The 25268-nt window shown below is 46.0% G+C and overlaps 1 protein-coding gene across 2 annotated transcripts in view; it reads right to left on the minus strand.

Moving 5' to 3' along the window:
• Taok3 (TAO kinase 3) overlaps window positions 1–25268 on the minus strand; it is a 185072-nt gene that overhangs the window by 41988 nt on the left and 117816 nt on the right. For both annotated transcript variants that reach the window (XM_048422844.3, XM_048422837.3), the window contains 4 exons: window positions 20883–20976; window positions 19549–19630; window positions 11099–11266; window positions 5853–6059 (listed from right to left, as the gene is read on the minus strand). In XM_048422844.3, the coding sequence (XP_048278801.1) occupies window positions 5853–6059; window positions 11099–11266; window positions 19549–19630; window positions 20883–20976 (551 nt within the window). The remainder of the gene's footprint in view (window positions 1–5852; window positions 6060–11098; window positions 11267–19548; window positions 19631–20882; window positions 20977–25268) is intronic.

Genomic DNA, 25268 nt, shown 5'->3' on the forward strand with positions numbered 1-25268 from the left:
TCTTGGGTTATTTAACAGAATTCATATTTGTGATTCATTGAAGTCTGCTACTCTGTTGCACCAGAAGCTGTCCATGTGACACAGGTGACACTACTCACGGGTGTGACCCGGAGCAGCTTTTCTCTGGCCGGGCCTCTATAGGTACCCTCGCTGACCTGTGTGTGGACGAGGGGCCAGCAAGCTCACCATGTCTCATCTGCTCACTTCCAGATATCACGGGTCTCTGTGTGTAGCCCACGCTTGCCTGGAACTCAGTATGTAAACCAAGCTGGCTTCAGACTCAGAGACCCCCAGGCCTCAGCCTCCCCAGTGCTGGGATTAAAGGTGTGCACCACCGCCTGGTTTCTGAGGCTGCTAGAGGGAGCCGGAAGGGAAAGGCAGATCTGAACCCGAAAGCTAGGGAGGAAAGATGGCGAGGAGCAGGCTGAGGACAAAGTCATTCCTTCCTTTCCTCTCTGCTGCATGTGAGGAAGCAGCAACGACGCGGGCCCTCTGCACTGCAGAACAGCCGTGCTAAGGAGCAAAGGGCACCGAGGACACCCTAGCCTCCTGCCAAAACATTGGGGAAAGCTGTAACAGGGTTGGCGGGAAGGCTCGGCAGGTAAAGGCTGCTGAGCCTGATGGCCGGAGTTCTGTCCCTGGGACCCACATGGTGGAAGGGGAGAACTGACGGAAACCTGTCCTTTGACCTCCACATATGTGTTCTGGTGCGCAGCGCACGTGTGCACATGCACACACAGACGCAGGCATATATACTAAATGTCACAGGAATGAGTTCACACCCATGGCCTGTATATAGGTTCTACATGGGACACAAAAGACCAGAACATATTAGTGACACATAGGGGTAAAAATGCCATGACCAAATCCATCACTTTGCGCAGGAACAGGAGCCCAGAGAACGTAATGGCAGGGCATACTAAAGAAATGGTCAGCTACTAGAACTGACACAAATATTCTCGCGGTCAGTAAACAACCTTTTAAGTTTTAAGTTTTTCAATTGGATTACAAACAGCTAAAATGGATTGGAATTCATAGTTTTAACATCCCATTCTTGAGACTCATTTGCATGTATTTAAATACATGTGCCTATGTAAATAATAAAACTATAATCAATGCACCTTTAGGAATTTTTAAAACGTGAGTTTGATAAGATGGTCATCTTCCAAGATGGCAGGCGGGTCACTTTTCGACCTGCTGGCCAAGATCAAGTGTAGGACAGAATGGGAATCTGTCAGAACGGGAATCTATCCTCCGCCTATGCTCAGAGCACCGCCCGTTCTGCTTGGTTGTAAGGATTTTCTTACATTTTGGTGTCAAGCATGTCACTGCCTTCTTAGGTGTTAGCAGACAAACTCTACGCAGCTAGCTCCTTCAAGCCTTAAAGGCGATACTGGAGATGTCTACCCCTTGAATTTGTGTTTCACATCCCTGGCCGTCATGCCGTTGTGTGTCTGGTTCTGAATTCGTCACTTACTCCCTCACGTGGTCTGCGTTTATGGGCAGTCTACCCTGTCCCAGACACCCTTCCCAACAGTGGGAAAATTTATGTTCCATTCGTAGATGGTAGATAAGGTAATCTATTACATATGTGTGAATGTTCTAAGGATTAACATTTTTTATTTATGTGTATGTGGGGTTGTGCCTGTGTATGCGCATGCCACATGTGTGCTGGTGCCCTCAGAAGCCAGAAGAGGATTTCCAATATTCTTGGAGCTGGATCGATACATATATACATATATGTCATAATACATAAATATGTTTTTTTCTGATGTTGGGGATTGAACCCGGGACCTTGCATATACAAAGCAAGAATACACTACTGAGCTGTTATTCTAAGTGTTCTGTCTTATTCTTTTTAATTTTTGTTCATGTGTGTTTGCTTGTATGAGTTTTTGTGCACTATGTATGTGAAGGTGCTCTTAAAATCCAGAAGAGGTGGTTGGATCCCCTGAAGCTGGAGTTATAGGTGGTTGTGAGTTGTCATGTGGGTGCTGGGATCCAAATTCAGCAATCAGTGCTCTTAGCCAGTGAGCGCTCTGTTTGGTTTGGAGGCGGGTCTTCCTGTGCAGCCAGGCAGGACTTGATCCCGTGACTGTGCCACGCAGCCTCTCGGGCGCTGGGGTGGCAGAGGGATGAAAGGCTTCCACTCAACCTGGTGCATAATGTAATTTTATATACTGGCAGATACTACAAAGAAAACAGTTAGGAGAATGGGACAAGGACTGGAACAGGCTTTCCTCAGACTGTGGACAGAACCCTGGCAAACTGGGGGCTGTTACAGGAAATCACAGAGAGGAGGAAATTGTTGTGTCAGTGGGAGCGGAGCCCACTGTGAGTGAGGGCTGCTGGTGCACGTCCCTCCCTGCCCACATTCGGTGGCTCAGGCAGGAGCAAGCATCTAGACCTGGCTGGATCGCTCTGAGGGGACAGAGCCATCTACGGAGCCTGCTAAGGTGGCCAGAGGGCCCGTGCCTCCCTCAGGTCGACTTCTGAGCTACGCATCCTTCTCCTTCGCATCATCCCAGGGGAACGTGGAAACTATAAAACCAAAACCCAGGCGCTACAGAGTGGTTAAGAGCACTTACTGCTTTCGCAGTGTACCTGGGTTTGGTTTCCAGCACCCACACGGGGCAGCTCACAGCTACCCAGCTGTGACTTCAGCTCCAGGGGCTGATGGCCTCTTCTGGCCTCCGAGGACACCTGGATGCACATGTTATGCAGACAGTCATTCAGCCTCTCACACACATAAAAAATATTAAATTCACAAACAAAGGAGGAAAGCCTGTCTTGGCTCTGCTTCCTGGAAAAGTGTAGCCAGGAGACACTCCAAGGTCTGACTCTCCATGGGGTACAGTGTGGCTGTTGTCCACCAGCCTTGGGCGGGGCTTCTTGTAAAATCCCCTTTCCTGAGAAATCTCAGGTGGACTGAATCTACCTACTGTGGTAGAGAAAGGCAGACCTTCTCCTGGCTGGGGTGGGTGTGAGGCTGCTGCTTCCAAGACTACAGAAACAGGGACAGGAGAAGCACTTGTCACAAGAGCAATGCCCACTGAGCTGTGGCTCAGCAGTCCCAAAGATCCACTGCAATGCTTCCTTTCTGCCCCATACTCCGGGGACCCCAACAGGTGGTAGGGGAGACAGCCAATGCCTGTGAGCACCCACAGATACAAAAGCCTTCTTCTGTTTTCTACATTTTTATGTATTTTATGCACACACCCACCCTGCGGCAACTGTCCATGTGCCACAGTGCCTAGGTCAAGCAACAGCATGTGAGAGTTGGGTCTCTCCTGTCCTGGGGATTGAACTTGGGTCATCAGGTCTGGCAACAAATACCTTTACCCACTGAACCATCTTCCCAATCCAAGAGTCCAGCTAGCACCCATTTCCTTAAACCCCGACCCCCAGACCCTGATGGCTTCCCAGTTTGATGTGCACCCACTTTCCAGGCTCCAACTTCTTTGACCTTTGCCCTCTTCCTTGTAATGTTCCTCCTGCCCCAGGACCTTTTGTATTCGCTGCTCTTGGATTCATTTCCCTCTCTCATCCTAAGCTATGAGGCTTCCATTTGTCTGTGAAATTTCATCTCAACTGTCATCTTGTGTAAATCTCCCATTGTTCCCTAGTTGAGTAAACCTTCCTGTTACCCAGAACAAATTTTGCAAGAACACTACACACAAATGGCTTAGATACTTAAAAAAAAAAATAGCCGCATGTGCGTGAGTGTGCGTGCACACAAAAGGTTAAGAACACTTGCTGCTTTGGCAGAGGACCCTGATTCTGTTCCTACTACCCATAGTGACCTGCAACCCCAGTTCCAGGAGGGTCAGGCATCTGGCTTCCATGTGTACTGCATGCACATGTTACATAGATACATTCATGCAGACAATACATGAAACACTCATATACATGAAATAAAAATAGATAAAAATTTAAATGGCAAGCGACCTTTATAATTTCATACTGTGGAAGGCTGACCTCGAGTCAGAGCAACGACTCTGAAGTAAGCCTTTAACAGTTTTCATAAAAAGTTTAAACTTTATGGTAGGCTTGTATAAAATGAGCATTCTGCTGGTTAGGTTTTTGTCACCAGGACATAAGCTATGATCACTGGGAAGAGGAAACTTCAACTGACAAACTGCCTCGTAGACAAGTCTGTGCATTAGGGCTCTGCCCACCATGGGCAGTGCCAATCCTGGGCTGATAGTCCTGGATGCTATAAGAAAGCAGGCTGAGCAAGTTATGGGGAGCAAGCCAGTAAGCAGCACCCTTCTGTGGTCCCCGCATCAGCTCTTGTCTCCAGGTTCAGCTTGCATCAGTGATGGCATGTGATCTGAGAGCTCCCCAAGTTGCTGTGGGTCTTGGAGTTTATCACAGCTACAGAAAGAAACTAGGACAGACATCCTTAATCAGACCCACTCGTTCAGAGGTCAAAATAGTTAACTGGATAAGCTAGCATGCCTGTCACCACACCCCGTGGGGAAAGACAGAATCAGCTCCTGCATGCTTTCCTCTGATCCACACGTGTTCTGATCATGCACATGTGTACTCTACCCACAAAACAAACAAACAAACAAACAAACAAACTCTGTAAATGTACTTAGCTGGAAGACAGCTAGCCTTAGGAGAAGAGAAAAAACAATAAATTCTGTTCATGTTTTGTCTTCGGCTTTTCATTTTGAGACAAGGTCTTGGCAAGCTGTTGGTCTTGCATTCACTCCGTAGCCCTGACAAGCCTTGGACTTGCCATCCTCCAGTCTCAGCCTCTTGAGTCTCTGGAACTAAAGATGAGCCACCAGGCCTGGCTCTGAGTTTTCTTTTTCACACCTGGGAAGTTCTGAATGCCTGAGATGTGGAGGTCACTGCTTTACAGGGGGTCTTTTCCTCTGTAAGGATGAGTCGCTTTCCAGGAGGCTCCAGGGGCAGCGTTGGCCTTCCTTTTTCTCTCCCTTCCTCTTTCCTCTTCTTCTTCCTCCTCTTTTCTCCTCCTCCTCTTCTTCCTCTTCTTCTTTTTGTTTTTTTCCTTTCAAGACAGGGTTTCTCTGTGTAGCTCTAGCTGTCCTGGAAATCACTATGTAGACCAGGCTGGCCTCGAACTCAACGAGATCCACCTGTCTCTGCCTCCTGAGTGCTGGGATTAAAGGTGTGCACCCCAACACTGACCTTTATTTCTTTTTTCCTTTTCAAAAATTTATTTATTAATTTATGGCTATAGGTGTTTTACTTGCATATGTATTGTGCATGTCTGGTGTCTGAGGTCAGAAGAGGGTGTCAGAACCACCTGATTAAAGTTACAGATGGTTGTGAGCCACTATGTTGGTGCTGGGAATTGAACCCAGGTCCTCTGGAAAAGTAACCAGTACTTTTAACCTCTGAGCCATCTTTCCAGTCCATTGTTTGTCTGTTTTTTTTCTTTTCTTTTCTTCTCTTTTCTTTCTCCCTCCCTCCCTCCCTCCCTTTCTTTCTTCCTTTTCCCTTGAGACAGGATTTCGCTCTGTAGTACAGGTTGGCCTACTACTTTCAATGGACCACAGGGCAGTCTTGAACTTCTGGCAATCCCCCTGCCTCAGCCTTTCAGCGGCTAGGATTCTAGACACTGTGCTAATATGCTTCATTGGGATTTCTTTATCATTCTGCTGGATGGTGCCAGCTATCAGAGCAACGGGAGATGGTGAAACCAGGAGGTGCAGCCAACAGGGTCTTCTGCCAATTCAACAGAAGCCTTCATCTTGTTCTTTTCATCCCTTGCTTTGGTTGCAAAGAGGAAACCCACCCTCCTGAAAGCAGCATGTCCTGAGCTGGCTTTGCTGGGACCACCCAACCCTGACTTGTAAGGGCCCTGTGATACCTACCTTCTTGTGTACCATGGAGGAGCCGGAGTTGACCGTGCCGTCATCCTCCTGCATCATGACGAGCTCGGAGCTGCTCTCGTCCATGACCTCCTGCATGCTGTTCACACTGCTGCTCCGGCTGCCTGTGCTCACTGACACGCTGGGGATAGAGTGGATGCTGCCCAAGCTGTCCACCTCCCTGTTCAGGTTGCTTCCGTGTTCACTGTCCTGTAAAAATGGGCACTGGGATTAAAAACCAAAACACCTGGAGATCAAGTGCTGACCTACTGGCTGGGCCACTGAGTATTAAATCTGTAGCAGCGAACTGCTCTCCTGTTGGTGTGCAAAGATCGTGTGTGTGTGTGTGTGTGTGTGTGTGTGTACATGCATAGTAGACACAGGTCAACCCTGAGTGTTGATCACAAAGAGCCATCTACCTTGAATTTTGTGACAGGGTCTCTCACTGGTTGGAGCTCACTAAGTAGGTTAAGACTATTTGTAAACAGGGGCTAAGACCCCTGGCTTTTTTTTTTTTTTTTTTTGAAGTATGGGTTCTGGGGATGGAACTGAGGTCCTTATGCCTCGCATGTCACTTTTTAAATGGAGGATCTCTGGGGACACTGTACCATTACCAAACATCTCACACTCACTTCTACCTCCCCAGGGCCACTCTGCTTATGGGTCTCAAGACTCCAGATGCTACCATCCCAGGGCTTTCCCGTCACACATGACCATGACACTGTGGGATTGCTCCCAGTATGTGTCACGAGTCCAGGCGGGTTCTCTGGGAATGCCAAGGTCCTCCAGACACTGCGGACACCAGATTGATGATCTCTACAGCGCCGCAGCCGTCACCTGAACTGACGTGCAGTGGAGAAGCTCTTTAGAGGGGACAGCGGTGTGCGTGCTCCCCTGCAGGACATTAGTGCACAACTGCATGAGGCAGAGGACAAACTCTACTGTCCGAGCTAGGTAATTAAATCCTGTCTCCCTTAAGCAGCTCTGTCATGATTTCCTCTGTGATCTCATTAAGAATATCTGTGAAATAATATTGGTACCTACTCCTGTCAGGCCAGAGACTAACAGTGGATGGGGTGAAGGTGTGAAGTCAGCAGTTACGATCACACAAGAGGCTCCTCCCCGACAAGATTAAATTCACTAAGTCCATTTAGTTACGGAGAAGCCCTATTTTCAAACCCTACTGTGCACAAACAGACAGTAAATTGCTACAGAGACAGGAGGATAGAAGCAATCACGCAGTGATACAAAATATAGACAATACAACACCTTTTCATTTTTGTTTTGAAGACAGGGCCTCAGTATGTAGTCAAGGCTGGCCTGGAACTCCATCTTTAGACCAAGTTAGCCTTGAATGCACAGAAATCAGCCTGCTTCTGCCTCCCTAGTGTTGGGATTACAGACTCCTGCTTCCATGCCCCACTATTAACATGTCACGTTTAATGCATTCATTTTCTCAATTAGTGGGATACTAATTATCTATACTGATCAAGAGATTTGTATAGTTCAATTTCTTTTTTTGAATTTTTTTATTGATAAAATAATTGTTTCATTGAAAGTTAAAAAAAATAACAGACTTCCTCTCTTCTTCACTATTTGGTTATTTTTCTAAGTTTATCATGTGTGTATCTATGTGTATGTGTGCATGTGTGTGTGTGCATGTCACAGCATATGGTGGGCTTGTGGGGGGTCAGAGGATAATTTCAGGAGTTGTTCTCTCCTTCCATCATGTGGGCCTGAGAGGTCTAACTCAGGCTGACAACACGGACCTTTGTCAGAAGAACCATCTAACTGGCTCTCATCCAATTCTTTTAGCTGGTGAAAGGCCAGAAAGTCATCTTTTCTTTGAAAACTCATGTGTACATGGTGTCAAGAGACCCCTGAATAACCTCAACCCACTCTTATTCTCTCAAGCAGGCTCCAAATCCACAATCCTCCTGCCTCAGCCTTTAAGTGCTGGGGTGGTAGGCATGTACTGCCATGCCCAGCCTCTTCCTGATGCTCACACACTTTCAGGCCACAAATGTTTAATTGTTTAGTCCCTTTATGATGTGGGATCCCCCTCTGTATGCTGTGAATACCATTGGTTAATAAAAGAACTGTCTTGGCCTGATAGGGTAGAGTAGAGCTAGGCAGGGAAAACTAAATGAATGCTGGGAGAAAGGAGGTGGAGTCAGTGAGAAGCCATGTAGCCTCGCAGGAGACTGGAAGTTTACCTGGTAAGCCACAGCCTTGTGGCAATACACAGATTAATGGAGATGGGTTAACTTAATATGTAAGAGCTAGCCAATAAGAAGCTAGAGCTAATAGGCCAAGCAGTGATTTAATTAATACAGTTTCTGTGTGGTTCTTTCTGGTCTGAGCTGTTGGGTAGCCAGGAAACAAACAAGTGGCCTCCTACAATACCCTTAAACCCCACTTCCATCACTTTCTCTTTCATTGAGAGCCACATGCTAGCAAGTCTACCTTTTCCCATTCCCAGGGACACAGCCCTCACCTCTTAACTGGTGGACTGGTGGCTGCAGCCAGGATGGTCCTCCCAAAGCACAGCGCTTACCTGAGTCTAAAATGGACCAAGCCCTGGATGGAGGAGGGGCACAGCCTCACCACTAGCTGAGGCTTACTGACAGTGAAGGCTGCTGGGGGGGAAGAGTCAGTTTTATAACGTGGCCCCTGGAAGGTTGATGAGCTCCAGTGGATCACCTTTATTGATGTATACATAGGCAGCATTAATTAGACAAAGTAGATTAAAAAAAAAGAGATGTGAAATTGGGAGTTTAGGGGTGTGTGTTGGTTTGAAAGAAAATAGCCCCCAAAGGGAGTAGCACTATTAGGAAGTGTGGCCTTGTTGGAGTAGGTGTGGTCTCCCTGGAGGAAGTTTGTCACTAGGGGGTGGGCTTTGAGTCTTATTAGGCTCAAGATACTGCCCAGTGTCTCAGTCTACTTCCTGTTGCCTGAATATAAAGATGCAGCAGTTCCTTCTCCAGCACCATGTCTGCATGCATGCCTCCATGTTCCCCACCATGATGTTAGTAGGACCAAACCTCTGAAGCTGTACACCACCACCTCAATTAAAATATTTTCCTTTATAAGAGTTGCTGTGGTCATGGTGTCTCTTTACAGCAACAGAAATTCGAAGACAGAAGCTGGTACCAGAGACTGGGGTACTGCTATGATTGGCCTGACCAGGTGTTTGTTTGGAGGAATTTGGATTTTGGTATTTTGGGTTAGGAAAGCAGTGATTAATGGGCCATACAGTAGGAGCATGGAAGATAATGGTGCTGAGAATGACTTGAACTGTGACGATCAAGAGGTTTCAGAGGAAAATGTCAGTATGACCTAGAGACTGGTCTTATGATATTTTCTTAAGAATGTGAACGCTTTTTGTCCTTGTATGAAGAGTCTGCCTGAGGCTGAAGTGAAGAGTTCTGAAATAGTTCCGTTGGCAGAGGAAATCTCAAAACAACCTAGTGTAGACTCTGTCGCGTGGTTGTTAGTGTTAACTCCGATGAAGGTTTATAACGAAAAGGAGCAAGCTGAGCAAATAAAAACGCAAAATGAGAAAAAGGGCACCAGGAAGTAGAATTAGAGCTAAATCCTGTGTTCAAGGAGATAAATGGTTTAAGAAATGGAATAGAGGGAGTGGTGACCTCAGGGCAAGATCCCACCCAGCTAAATTTCCAACTTGTGAAAAGGAATTAAAGAAAATCTTAGGACCAGCTGTGGTGGTACAGTCTCTAATCTCATCACTGGGAAGGCAAGGCTGAGGCCAGCACTGAGTTTGAGGTCAGCTTGGTCTACATAGCAAGATCCTAAACAGCCAAGCTTAGGCAGTGAAGGAAATTATGGAAAACCAAAAGCTGGTAAAGATCTAATCAAACAAGGGGGCCATTCTCCAGCCCCTTTAAGCAGCAGAACTTGGCAGCTTTGGTCACATGGTTCTGGCTTCAAGGATAAAAGAAAGGGGGTATAAAATCTTCCTCCATAACTAAGGAACACTGATGAGACCAGGCATGTGTCAGTGTGTCCCTGAACGGAGGCCTAGAGAGGCCACTGAGTGAAGCTGTGAAGGTGAAGCCTGGATTGCCTTGGAGACCCTAAGATGTTGGAGATGCCAGAGCCATGGGATACCTGCTGAGAAGAGCTGCTAACAGGGAGTAGAAACAGTCCAAGAGACAGAAGTGTGTTATAGTCCACAAACCTGGAAGAACTTGGAGATCTGAGGAGTGTTTTGATATCAGACATGGAGACGCAGAGTTTGGAGTTTGCCCAGCTGGTTTTGGTCTTGCTTTGGTCCTGTATTTTCTCACTGTGTTCTCTTCCCTACGTTTTGGAATGATAATGTATATCCTGTGCCATTATATGTAGGAAGTATGTTATCTGCTTTTTTATTTTGATTTTACAGGAGATTACAGTTAAGAGATCGCCATAAGTCTCAGAAGAGATTTTAAACTTTAGTTTTTTTTAAATAAGTTTGAGAATGTTATAGACTATGGGGACTTTTGAAGCTGGACCAAATGCATTTTTGCATTATTATATGGATACAAGTTTTTTGGGGACCAGGGAGTGGAAAGTGGTGGTTTGAAAGACAACGGCCCCCAAAAGGAGTGGCACTGTTAGGAGGTGTGACCTTGTTGTAGGAAGTGTGTCACTGGATGCTCAAGCCACACCCAGTGAGTAGGTTCACTTCCTGTCGCCTTTGGTTCACTTCCTGTCGCCTTTGGATCAAAATGTGACGACTGTCAGCTCTAGCACATCTGCCTGCATGCTGCCATACTTCCCCCCGTCACGATTATGAACTAAACCTCTGAACTGTAAGTGAGCTAGCCCAATTAAATATCTTCCTTTATAAGAGTTGCCATGGTCATGGTGTCTCTTTATGGCAACAGAAACCCTAATTAAGACTAGGAGGGGGGTGGGATTGTCTTGAAAGAGCTGGAGGGGGAGCAGGGACTGAATGTGACCGAAAAGCTTTGTATGCATATGTGGAATTCTCAAATAAAAATACATTTAAAAATTCGTGCTGTGCCCATTCATGAATGCCTACTCCATCCCACTATAACCCCCGAGCCCTGCGTAGCACTAACCTCACCCCGTACTGGGGCTGGACCCCAAGCTCTTTTTACATTCTGCCTTAAGTAAGAATCGCTGCCTTTGTGTCTCTGTCTCTCCAAGTCTTCCTCGGGGGAGAGAGCACCCATTCTGCCCCCATTCTCCAAAGTGTCCTAGCTGAAACTGGGGGAACCTACCTCTTCTTCCTCTTGTGACTCATTCAAGGGTCCATTTCGAGTCTCCTGGAAGAGAATCTTCTTCATTTTTCTGTATTGCAGGTTGTCCAACTCTCGGACAGCATCTTTTGTCCTCTGTATGAGGTCAATGAGAACCCGTGGTGGCCGCTCCCTCCGAATGAAGTCGTGCTGATTGACAGGGGAGGAAAACATAGATGGTGAGCAAGCCTTATCTTCATGAGCAATGTACCCATATAAGTAGGCAGGGGAGAGGGACCAGGTTCACAGACCTTAGAATTAAATGTGATCTTGAGGCTGGTGTCCCTCATGGGGACTCCCTCTTACAAAAAGATAACAATGCTTCTACATTCTGTCCCAGGCTCCCCTTTGTAGACTTGGCTCTAAGGACTCCACAAGAAATTTTTTGTTTCTTGGTTTTTGTTCTGTTAAGCAGGGCAGTGAACAATTTTAATCCCAACACTTGGGAAGCATAAGCAAGGGGTCTCTGTCTCTGTGAGTTGGAGGACAATCTGGTTTACATAGTGAGTTCTAGGCCAGCCAGAGCTACACCATGAGACTGTGTCATAAGAGAATTTCTCTTTTTAATTATATATATTTATGGTATACAACGTGATGCTTTGGTACAAATGATGAAGTAATAGAAGGCAGTTACTACACCATCATTTCCCATTCCCCTGTATGTAGTAGAGGTGCCCAAACTTTGCTGTCTTCAAAATTTGCATGACACCTACAGTTTTTTTCAGGTCAGATGTTAGGTCTCAATACTGAGTATATTGTGTAAGTAAAACACTGGGCCCAATACCTCAGCCTCCCCAATTTTCTTTTACATATTTATTTGTATGTGTGTACACACGTGTGTCCAGGCCAGAGGACAACCTGCTGGAGCCAGTTCTCTCCTTCTCCCGTGTGGGCCCCGAGGATTAAAGTCAGATCTTCAGTCTTGGTGGCAAGTCCTACCGCGCCATCAGGCCCAAATCTCATTTCCATCTCTGAAACCATCTTTCTCCTTTTTAATCTGTATCTTTGATTTTAAAAAGCCATGCAAATTCTGCATGCACACAATGTTGTTTGGTGTCTTTCTCTGTATATCTGGTTTCTCTTACTTGTAGAACGCCGTACAGATTCATCCATGTTGTCACATATCATAGACGCTCTCTCTCTCTCTCTCTCTCTCTCTCTCTCTCTCTCTCTCTCTCTCTCTCTCTCTCCTCTTCTCTTCTTCTTTGAGACAGGGAGGGCTGTGGCCCAAGCTGGCCTTGAACTCACTAGGTAGCCCTCTGATTTCCTGCCTCCACTCCCAAGTGTTGAGCTTATAGCCGTGTGGCACCATGTCTGGCTGGAACTCCTATTCCCAGGATAAAAAAGCAACTGTATTGTGTGTGTTCCTGTGTGTGTGTGTGTGAGTGTGGGATTGTTTCCGTACCTTGGTTGCTATGGGTAGTGCTATAGTAATTATGGGATGCAGACAGCTTCACAAAATAATGAATTTCATTTCTTATAGATATGAACCTGGAGGAGGGTATGCTGGGTCAGAAACAGTCCTTTTGTTGGTGGTGGTGTTTGTAATTTTCTTGAGAAACTCCACACTGATTTCCACAATCGTCACATCAATTAACAAAATATTCCCTTTGCTCTTGAATAACATTATCCCCTAAGATTTATTTTATCATAAATAATGTAATAAAAGTCACTAGAACTTAGGACTGTAGAGACGTCTTAGTGGTTGGGAGCACTGGCTACTGTTCTAGAGGACCTGAGTTCAGTTCCCAGCATCCACACGATGGCTCACAACTATCTGTGCTCCAGTTCTAGGGGATCTAACGCCCTTTTCTGGCCTTTATGGTCACGAGAGGCACATAGTGCACGTATATTCATGAAGACAACCACTCATACACATAAAATAAAACAAACAAAATCCTCAAAAAACCACTAATCACGAGAACCTTAAGTAACGGTAGATGGATCTGTCCCTTCCAAAGCTGAGAAGGGGTGAACTCTATCCCTGCCACATTTCGCCTCTGCCTCTCACCAGCCTTGTTTACTCTTTCTGTCAGACGCGCAGTGAGGAATGCTGCATGGACTGGCTTACTGGTCATACAACTGAGGTAAAAAAAACATGGCAGCTCTTCAGTCTACCTGAGGTCAGGGCTGCTGCGAGGCTGTCACCCATGAAAGAGCTGGACAGACAAAAGCAAGGGAACAGGGTCTCTGAGAGGCTGCACCCCGCCCCATCCTCTGCCACTATCGGTAGTGAGCAGCAGCCGAGCACACACAGGCAGAAGTTTCTGAGGTTTCTTTTTGAGATCAAAAGGCAAGATGTGTAAGGAAAGAAAAGTGTTTGTCTTTAGCTTGATGGATCTCCTTCCTGACCTGGAATAAAGACTCGAGTCCTGGAGTTGTGGCGGTCATTTTGCACCAGAGAAGACAAAGGACACAAGGTGTGGAGAAGGCAGAGAGGGCGCTTGGGGTGAGAGTGACATTGCTGAGTCACACACCGGACTGTGAGGAGTTCCTCTGTCCTCAGCATCCTAGACCTCACACATGAGATGAGTCAGCCCTCACCTGAGTCTGCATCAGAAACACGGAAGCCCTCAATGCCTTCGGTGCATCTCTCTGTCTACTGCATAAGGACTGTCTCACTGGACTCCTGCTTTAACTCCAGACTTGGTCCTTCCTGTGCACAGCACATCTAGAAGATGGCTGGCCCTGGTCCTGCAGCTGCCACGCCTGTGTTTTGCTCATATTCTCTGTCTGCACGCTCACACCCACCCTCATTGCTCTCCACACCCTGCCATCAAAAGGTCCTTTAAGAAAATAATCTGTAAACCAAGGCGCACTTATGCTTGTAATCCCAGAATCTGGGAGGCAGAGGCAGGAAGGTCTCTGTGAGTTTAAGGCCAGTCTAGTCAACACAGTGAGTACCTGGCCAGGCAAAGCTACCTATTGAGACCCTGTCTCAAACAACAACAAAATAATAACCCTATTGTTCTTTACAATGTTTAAAGATTCAAATAATATAGAAAATGGTTAAAGGAAAGTAAACAAGAGAATTCCAAGTTCCATCATCTAGAAGAAAATATTGTAAAATTTAGGAGGTCAACTTAGGTCTTATCAATTCCTCTCCACCCTAAAACGAAGACTTTTTTTTTAAAAAAATTCAAATGGGAACCATATCATACATTCTAATTTAAGTATAATCTATAAAGCTGAAGATGTACATGAACTAAACAGAATTAGAAGAGAGTGCAATAAAGTAATTGTTTCATTTGAGTTATAATTTTTTCCACTACCAGCATTATCTGTTTCTAAATCTTCCTTTAAAATTAAGGAGATTCGGGGACTGGAGAGATGGCTCAGCGGTTAAGAGCACTGACTGCTCTTCCAGAGGTCCTGAGTTCAATTCCCAGCAACCACATGGTGACTCACAGCCATCTGTAATGAGATCTGATGCCCTCTTCCGGCATCTAGACATACACGGAAGGAATGTTGTATACATAATAAATGAATAAATCTTAAAAAAATATTAAGGAGATTCATGAATTTAAGAGAAAACCCTGGAAGGGGAAGGGGCTGGAAGGAGGGAAGGGAAGAGGGGAAATTATGTAATTATATTTTAATTTTGAAAATTAAAAAAAAATGAAACAAGCTGGGTACAAATGTGATCTTCAATAAATAAACAAACCAGTGAGTAAATGAATGTGATTAAATTAAGGGGAGGGTTAGCAGGATGGATCAGTGGGTAAAGGTGACAGCCACCAGGACCGATGGTGGCCTGGGTGTGACAGCTGGGACTCACGCAGTGGAAGAACGGAGAGCAGGTGACGTGTGCTGGGGCACGCGTGCTCATGTGCACACATTCTCTCTGAAGATAAGTATATCTAAATATGTCAGTGTAATGAAACATGTCAAAAATAAAGAGGAAAATCACACAAGGCTTAAGAGAACGGGGTTCCCTGTATCAAAACACTCTATTCTCTCTGAAAGACAGGAGCGCTAACACTGACTGACGTTTCCTGGCCCTAGTTCTCTCCACTTCTTTTCATTCATTTCTTCTTTTTATTTTGTCACTATTTACCACATCACATTGTGGCTTTCAAACATTTTGATAATTTTTACCTGAGTTCTATATTTAAATTATTCAATGTAAACGTGACATTTTAATATCAGGAAGAAAATATGAGGGAAAGACGGTTTATCAAAAAATATCTTTGCATTTTCTAGTGTTTTTCTTAATTTCTTTTTTCAGAGATTTGAAGTTTTCTTTCTTTTTTTTTCTTTTCTTTATTTCATGTGTCGGGGACTCAGTAGGGCAGCTGTGAGCCACCATGTGGATGCTGGGGATAAATCTGGGTCCTCTAGAATAGCAGCCCATGATCTTTTTTGTTTTTTTGTTTTGATTTTTCAAGACGGGGCTTCTCTGTGTAGCTTCTCTGTCCTAGAACTTGCTTTGTAGACCAGGTTGGCCTCGAACTCAGAGATCTGCCGGTGCCTGCCTCCTGAGTGCGGGGTTTAAGGCGTGTGCCACCACACCCGGCTCCTGCACCTTGTACTTACAGCTAAGTGTACAGCCACCTCTCTAGTCCTGAGACCCGAAGCTCTGACTGCAGAGGTCTTTCACATCTTGGTTAGGTTTACCCAGAAACACTTTTTTGATGTTATTGTATATGAAGTGTGTCCACGATCTCGTCCTCAGTCTGCTTGTTCTTGGTAGACATAAAGGCCTACTGATTTTTATAGTGGATTCTGGGATTAACAAAAGTCCCAGTACTAGGCACAAGAAACCTTCTTTGTAACGGTTGATCAGGGTAGTCTAAGTGACTCCCAAAACAATATAGATTATACACGTAGCCCTAGGTTGCCTCTCAAGGGTTGAGGGTAGACCTCCATTGCTGAAGAAACCATAAACTCAGGACACCAGAAGCATGCCATTTGAGCTGAAATTGACCTGAATGTCTCTTTCCTGTGTTCCGTGGTTCCAGAAATTACTATGTAAGTGCCAACAGAGGGAAGCAATTAAACAGGCCTAGCCAGCTGCAGCACCTAGGTGGCAGGATTCTACACCTTTCTGGCCTAAGAAGTGGCACTCACACGTTGGTGGCAACCAACAGCTGTCCAATTTGCCCTAAGGCCCACTCAGCAGGGGAAAATCATGCCTGGGGCTAGAAACCTAGAATGGGTTAAGACAGCCTGGGGGTAAGTCCTAGCGACACTTCACCATAACTCCTTACCATGCTCTAAATCTTCTCCTTGTACCCACAGATAACTGTGACTGCCATCCCTCATCACAGCAAACTACAACTGGATATAATGCAGACATCCATAGAAACGGGTACCTAAGTCCCAACTTCTACATCCACATCACAGCTCCTGCATCTACGGCTCAGGGAACACCATGGAAGAGAGGTGCGAAGACTGGAAGAGGCAGAACACCAGGAAGTCTCTTGTGAGACGGTCTCTCTTAGAAAAGGCTGCATGAACAAGACCCGAACAATGGCAATATGAAGGGACATGCTACCGTGGAAGAGAGAAATTTCTCGTGAGGTCTCATCCCTGGACAAAGAACTCCAGGCAACAGCTACTACTGGGAGAAGGAGAATTAGCCTCTCCCAGGGACGAGTCCATCAGTAGTTGTCTAATGCAAAATGATCAGCCTGAAAACTATACACCACAAACAAAAATAGACTCAGCAGGTGATATTTTATATATTTGTGCGTGCGTGCAAACACACATCTATCTATCTATCTATCTATCTATCTATCTATCTATCTATCTATCTATCTATCTACCTATCTACAACATATATATGTAATAAGAATAATAAAAAAGGCTGTCAACTTGAGATTGGGGAGCATGAGGGGTTTGTGGGAGGAAAGGATGTGGTGAACATGATGTAATCACCTTTATTTCAATTAAAGAACTTTTAATTTAAAAAGGATGCTAGAGTGAAAGAAAGATGTTTCCAAGATTCATTATGCATTAATGAAGGAAAAAAAATCAACACCTAATAGACAAACGGCTACAATCGGAGAGGACATAGATAAGGAGACAGAAATGGCGTTGCAGCTTAGGGAAGAGATGAGCTTGTGTAAGTGATGAGAAATAAAACTTAAAACTACAGCCAGAGGGGCTTGCGTGCATGCGTGTGCGTGTGTGCTTGTCTGTGTGTGCAGCTCTGTAGACACAGTGCTGACCTTATGGGCTGAGGCCCTGGCTTTGACCTTTAGCATTACCCAAGACCTCCAAACCAAATGAAAACAACCCAAAGTTGAAAAAAATCCTATAAAAAATCCAGAACAAAAAGACTAAAAACCACCAAAACCACAACCAGAAACATTTTTTTTTCCCATTAATCTAAGCAGTGCAATTCAAACGCTCACACTTGGTCAGGGAGGCCGTGGGCTCCAGGGCAGTCTGGTGGCGTGCATTCCCACCTAGGGGAATCCACACAAGGGTGTAAAGGCTGGGAGTGGCTGCATAGCTCCCACTTCCAGCCATGCACAGCTGCCCACTTTCCCATCATTCCCCAGTCCTCTGTGTAGCTGCTTCCTCTTAGGTTAGTCTTCCAAACTTGTTAAGACTCGGGGTGTTTATGGAAAGGTAGAACAGCAGCATGTTCTAAGCAGAGGTGAAACACTCCATTCTACAGGGAAGCTCCTTAAGCTCAGGAAGGAAACAACTCAAAGGCCTCAGGAAGTCCCTGAAGCTGACCAGATTCATCAGCCTTCCCTCCCCAAGCACATATCCACAGTAAGGACTGCAGAGGGTCACCCTCAGACCAGCTGAGGTACCTGGAGAGGACGCTCTCCAGTCTGTTGAGTTGCCTGCAGACTGTGCAACATGCTCCAGGTATCCAGCTTTGGTGACCTGTCACCTGTGCTAAGGTGGGCTTTGGTGTTGCCGCGGTCTTTGATCATTTCTGCTGCTGTAAGTACCCAGGGAAAACTCACGGTTCACCAAGTTGGATTTTGATCTGTCCTCAGATCCTGACTGCAGTGAGCAGCCCACTGTTCATGTTGTCACAGTAGTATCACATAAAAAATCGTTCTGTGTGTCAGTGTGTATGTGATATGTGTGTGTACAGGTGTGGAGGTTGGGGGGGATGTTGGGTGTCTTACTCTACCACTTCATGTATTATTTCTTTGAAACAGTGTCTCTTACTAAACATGGAGCTAGGATGGTGGTCAGAAAGCCTGTCTCTGCCCCCAGCAATACTGAGGTTATAGGTGCATGTAGCTCTGCCCTGCTTTTCATGTGGGTGCTGGGATCAGAACTTGGGACCTCACACTTGTACAGCAAGTGCTCTTAGTACAAGGCCATCTCCCCAGTCAAAAATGCATTTATTTTTATTTTGTATGTGTGAATGTTTACAACTTATTTTGTGTGCAGAGTGTTTTGCCTGCACGTACTTATGTCTGTGCACTATGTGTGTGTGCAGTGCCTGCAGAGGCCAAAAGGGGGTGCTGGATCCCCGGGAACTGGAGTCACAGACGGTTGTGAGCTGTCAGGTGGGTACTGGGAACTGAACCCTGTCCTTACAGGAGCAGCCAGCGCTCTGGACCGCTGAGCTGTCTCTCCAGGCCGGCAGCTGCCACTGTTTTAGGCCTGAAGGTGAAACACGCAACAGAGCCGAATAAGAATGCACACACAAAAGGGCAGAGATTGGGATTATTCTACGCCAAGCAGGAAATGTTCACACCGTGACAGATTCCCGTCTACTCCACAAATGTTGATGGATCACAGTATCATCACATGAAATCAACATGCAACATGCAAAGATAGGCTCAGGACTGCGAGGTTCAAACCAAACCAGTGCGTATTAATAGAAAAAGTAAGAAGTCAAAGAAAAGTAAAAGAAAAATGTTCCAGAATGGAAACATGTTGTTGTTGTTTGAGATAGGCTCTCACATAGCCAAGGCTGGCCTTGAACTACTGATGCTCTTTCCTCTGCTTCCAGATTGGGCGTGATGACAGTATGTTTCTACAACACCAGTGCCTGGAAGGTGGAGGCAGGAGGATCAGATCAGACTGCGTATGTGGTAGGTTCACAGGCATGCCACCATGACCTCTTGGAGCTCAACTATACGACCCGAGTATCTGCTTTTAGATTGTCACCCTGCACCTTCGCCGCCTGGAGCGGACACTGACCTGACTGAGATTTTCCGAGCTGGCACTGCTGTTTTTGCCAGATCATCCTGAGAGCTCAATTCAAGTTCGGTCAGAAAATCCCTGAGATGGCAGGCAGTGCAGGGAGGAGAAACTGTACTAAGACAAAGCAGGAAGGCGGGGTGTGGGAGGGTGGGGGGGGTGGCAGGAAGGATGTGGATCCTGAGAACCGTCCCATTTTTACGCCTATTTTCATCTTTGAGTTAGTAACCAGGGAGCTTGCCATAAGCCAGCGTATCACAGTGCTCGGCCATGGCCCCTCCACAGATAGAAACTAGAAAAATTACCCGTAACAGTTCCACCGCAGCTGGTCTTTCTTGAGGTATTTTTTGCAAGCAGTAATCAACGAATCTCCTGAAGGAGTCGGTCCTGTGTGAGGGGACACATCAAGGAGAGTAGTGAGGGACCGTGGGACACGCAGCTCACGGAAGGCAAAGTGAACGGGTGGGAGCTCTGCACAACTTGGGAGACTGTGTACATGCATGCTGTATGTATGTGTGTGTACATGTGCGTGTGTGCATGAGTGTGTGCACTCGCACCTGTGCATGTATGGGAAGGCCAGAGGTTGAGAGCAAGTGTCTCTCACAGTCACTCTCCACCTTAGTTTTGAGTCAGGGTCTCTCACTGAACCTGGAGCTCACTGATTTGGCTAGACCAGCTGGCCAGTGCGCCCCAGAGATTCCTTCCTCTTCATCTCCCCACACTGAAATTTTGGGGCCAAGCTTCTGCATTGGTTCTGGAGATAGAATTCACATCTTTTTGTATATACAACAAGACTTTGCTGACTAGGTCATCTCCCTAGACAGGAGATTCCTTTTCATAAGACATTTTGAAATATCAGGGGACCTGGACCATTTTCAAGTTATGGCAGTGAAAATTAATTCTTCTGGATAATGAGGTGGACACAGTCCCAAGCTATTCAATGCAGTCATGCACATAAGTAAGGATAGGCCAAATCACAAACTAGATCAGAAAATAAAAGCACCATACTTGCGTGTGATCAGAGATAACACAGCCCTGATGCGCAGTCTGCGCGGAGTTAGCAAAGTGGGAATAAAGAATGCGTGACCCCTAAAGAGTGAACATAAAAGCACACGGGGGCGGAGAACCTGGAAACGCATTTTCTGAATAAGACTAAGTCCTCTCTTGGAGGCTTCATTTGTGTCCACTCTTGTCAGATGGCTCATTCTCTGTGACTCTTGCTACAAACGTGCCATGGTTTTGGGCCGTGAACGACACGTCTTCTGGACAGAGAGTAACATGTTCTCTTCCAGCCCGTTCTGATAACACAGAGCAATGACATCAGCCAGGGTCTCTCAGCTGCTACGAATTACAGATGAGATGAGCAGGGCTTAAGGGATGAGGTGTGGAAGGGAGGTAGCAGGGTACATGTTCCCAGTGTGTGTGTACACGCCTGTGTGTGTGTGTGTGCGTGTGTGCACATGTGTGCATGTGTGTGTGCATGCGGACATACACATACAAAGGTACACTGTTTGTGGGACATTGGTCTTACTATTGCTGTGATGGAAGGAAGGATGCAATGGTGTTTTAGGGCAGACCTGTAACATGTAGTTTAATAAGCATATCAGACACCCACAGAGATTTCTTGGCGACGTCTTACCATTCTCTGGACTGTAGCGTGGGTGAGTCATTTTGGGCGATGTGGTAGAGGGCGCTCATGGCGTTCATGTTGAAGAGGGGGGGCTTCCGCTCGGCTGGAAGAGGAAGGAACCATGGTAAGATATTCTCGAAAGAAGTAAGGTAGGTAGAAAAATCAGGACTATTAATCAGTGAGACACCATCTGCTCTTTGTACTCTTAGGGTCAGCTCAGTTGAGCCACGTGCTGGCTGCTGGTCACTCACTATCCATCGGAAGGCTCCCAGCAGAACCCGTTTCAGAATAATGGAAGAAAATGTCCTTATTTTTTCATGGTTTCTGCATAGATTGGTGTTGGCCTGTTTTCCAATGACAAGGTGTGAATACGTGTGTGTATATTTTAATTAAAAATACATATTCATTAAATGAAATCAGAAAGCAAAGAAAAGTAGCACAAAAATATGTTATTATGGAATGGAGGGGCTGGAGAGACGGCTCAGTGGTTAAGAGCACTGGCTGCTCTTCTAGAGGACCCGGATTCAGTTCTCAGCACCTATAAGATGTTTTTTTCACAACTATACATTAACTCTAGCTCCAGGGGATCTGATGCCCTCTTCCGGACATTGCATGGACGTAGTGGAATAAATACGATACAGGCAAAAATATTTATACATATAAAATAAATCTCTTTTACAAAGAAAAAAAATTTATTGTGGAGTGAAACAGACATTTATTTATGTACTTATTTAGAGCCAGGGTCTTTCTTAGCCCAGAGGCCAGGCTGTTTTAGACAGTGAGTTCAAGCATAGCCAGGGATACATACTGAAACTTTGTCTCCAAAATAAATAGAAAGACAAATAAAAAAAAAACACTTTAAAAAAAAAAAGAAAAGAAGGTGATGATTTGGAGTGACTTCTTTGTCTTCTAAAAAACATTTATTCCCTCTGGGTCTCAGAATGTACTTTGATTACGGTCCTCTGTGAGTCTTTGCTAGATGATGGCTGCAGACGCCTCTGGAAGGTCCTTCAGGGTCCTGCACAGCTTCCTTCCTCCCTTTCCTGCCCCTTCCTTCTCTCCTACCCTTCCTCTCCAGGGTCTCGGGCACAGTCCTAGCTGGTTGGCCTCCCTAGTAACAGAGATCACACGTGCACCACCATGCTGGAGCAGACTGTTTACATGCATCAAGTAGAAACTCCAGATGGTGGAGGAGAAGAAATGACTCTGGCAGCTTCTTTCTAACCTCCACTTATGTGCCGTGGCACTTACAAGCACATTCTCAACCCCCACAAATAGATAATTTTTTTTATTTATCTATATTAAAATTGTTAAAAATATGAAAAACGAATCTCTGTGTGGCAAACAGGCATAGAAAAATAATGAAGAGAGACCAAAGTCTCTTGGGGCTGAAGTCAGAAACCATGTGATAGGCTCACCATAAGAGAACAATGTAACTCTCTTCCCCAGCAAAATGCAGAACAATCCAGGTTGCTCAGAGCTTGAACAGGAGAAGCAGTGAAAGGGGGGGCTCGACAAAGAAAAGGATGTTAAGAAAGGATGTTGGAAGTGGGGTTGTAGATCAATTGACAGAGTGCTTTGCTACCATGTATGAAGCATTGGATTCAATTCCCACACTGCGCAAACCAGGTGTGGTCATCATGTTTGTAATCCTAGCACTTGAGAGGTGGACACAGGCGGATCAGAGGTTCGTGGTCATCCTATGTTACATGGTGATTTCCAGTCCAGCCTGGACTATATGAGACCCTGTCTCAGAAGAGAAAATAGAAACCAAAACTCAGCATTAGCACAGACAGTAGCAACTCAGACTTGAAGCCTAAATGGAGGCCGGGAGGAGCAAGCAGTGTGCCTGGGGACAAGCCATGACAGCCAACCCTCAACTGGTGGGGAAATAGCCGTAGTAGAGAAGCCAGAGCCTGGGGCCATCCTCCAAACACTGGATTTGAAGGGTCTGGTCTACATATGAATTCTTTACTAGGTGAAATTACTATCCCCAAACCTGGTGCTGAAGGCTGTAATGTCAGCACGAGACAGGCTAAAGCAAGGAGATCTCAGATTCTAGAACAGTCTGGGCCACACAGAGAAAGCAAGCAAGCAAGCAAGCAAGCAAACCTGCCTCATAGCCACAGTGACAGAGCTTGTCACTGAGACAGAACACCACAGAGCAAAGGCCAGAGTCAGCCAGCAGCCCACTTCTGTGTTATGAGGTCTTTTCCACGGGTGTTTCCTGTTCCAGAGGGGAAGGTACAAGCAGCGCAGGCATACCCAGCAGGGCCTGCAGAGTCCAGAACATCCATCATCTGGTCCTTTCCAGGGAGGGCACAGCAGGTGGCATGCGTCTGTATACAGCACACAGGAAGGTCTGGTGGGGCCTGTGACATGGATCTGTGAGCCCTTATTTTTTTTCTTTTGCATATGTGGGTCTCTGTGTACGTATGGTGTCCACATATGTGCAGATGTACTTGTATGTGTGTCTGCATGTGTACGGCGTGCATGTGTTTTCGTGTGTAGTGTGCGTGTGCGTAACCGTGTGTATGTGTATGTGTGTGCGTGCAGATGGAGGCCTTGATCACACTCTACAAGGTCTCTCATTCGAACCCAGAGCTTGCTGACTCAGCTAGTCTAAGCGGCCATTTTGCTCCAGAGGCATCTGCGGCCTCCTCCGGAGGTCTGGGATGACAAGTGGGTAGCTGCATTTACATTGATGTTGGGGATCTGAACCTGGTTTCTATGCACTGTAGGAATTACTTTATCTACCAGACTGACTCCCCAGCCCAGAATCCATAGTTTCTTAAATGAAAGAAAAGGACAAAAGAAAAGAAGCTAATCTTGCTACAGGATATATATATATATATATATATATATATATATATATATATATATATATATATCCTCTGTGTGTGTGTGTGTGTGTGTGTGTGTGTGTGTGTGTATTTCCTGTTTAACTGAAAGAAATGGTCCCATGTTTGTGGATGCACCACCTGTGCCAACCAAGGTCAGGGTTTAGGGAGGTAGGTAGCTCGAACAGCTCTGCCTAGATGTGCCAGATTAGAGTCAGTGGGCTGTACTCTATTTGAGAAAGGGAGGTGACCCAAAGGCACCCCACTCTTGGATAAGTGCTTCTTGAAAAATCAAAGTTTTCTTATGAACAAATATGGCTGGCAGCCCTAGCTGAAAGGGAACGCTAGCTGCTGTGAGTTGCTTAGTTCCGGTCCCATGTCGGGTACTCATTGCCTCAGGTGTGGCACGGATGCCATTGCTCATGCCCGCCGGAGCCTGGCAGCTGAGTGTACTCCCCAGTTTCCTAAGAGAAGAAACTGAGGTAGAGCTAGGCTCAGTGCTTAAATGGGTGACAGGTGGTAGTCACTCCTGATCCCATGAGTCTCCTAACGGCTGGACACGTGCACACCACCTTGCTTGATGTGAGCGTTGAGTGTCTGCGTGTACAGATAAATGCCAAGTGAGAGCAGGTGCCTGCTGATGCCAAAAGAGGGCAGGGGATTCCCGGGATCCCAAACGGGTGTTAGGAACAGAATTCAGGTCCTCTGGAAGACAGCAAGTGGACTTAACCCCTCCCCGAGCCATCTCTCCAACCCCATGACTTAAATTTTTTGATTTATAAACTACGTGAATATATGACCTCATTGAAAAAAAAAGTAACTACTCTAGTCTTCCTCTTGAATCATTTCCTTTTCGCTAGTCTCTCTTGGACAGGAAGTGACAGAAGACAGACCATGCGTCTCAGCCTTTCCTTTGGAGGGGCGGATGCTGTGCTGGAACAGCTGAGGGCCCCAGGTCTCCTCCACTGGACAAACACCTCAGGAGTTCTACAGGGTCAATGCGGAGACCAGGAAAGAGGAATTTAAATTAAAAGAGATATAAATCTTAAAAACTAGACGAAGAATTTTCAAAAATTTAGTTTTAAGTTTCTAGATAAGGCAGATTAAACCTGGGCCATCTTCCTGTGGCTTAGGGAGGCTAACAGGCCCCTCTTATCCGCAGGCCCGTATCAAGCGAATAGTGATGGTAGCTTACACTAGCAAACATGCAAAGGCTACCCTGCCTGGGTCCTTCCCTCCAGCAGCAGGCTGGTTTGTTAAGTTTACTGGCATGCTGTGGGACAGATGTCATTAAAGACAAAACGAAGTTCAATTTTGTGACCAGAAAAACCAGTTAGTTTTGATAGCTTTAGGTTATAAATATTGTGTGTGACTGTGTTTGTGTGTTGCCTAAAGAGGCCAAAAGATGGCATCCAATTCCCTTGGGTCTGGAGTGACAGGGGGTTGTGGGTTACCCACTGTGGGTGCTGGGAACTGACCCAGGTCCTCTGAAGATTAGCAAGCGCTCTTGGCCACGGAGCATCCCTCCAATCCCTGGGGACAACTACTGCATCTT

This window comes from Myodes glareolus, chromosome 2 (genome assembly GCF_982192425.1).
Source record: "Myodes glareolus chromosome 2, mMyoGla1.1, whole genome shotgun sequence".
NCBI classification, from domain to species: domain Eukaryota; kingdom Metazoa; phylum Chordata; class Mammalia; order Rodentia; family Cricetidae; genus Myodes; species Myodes glareolus.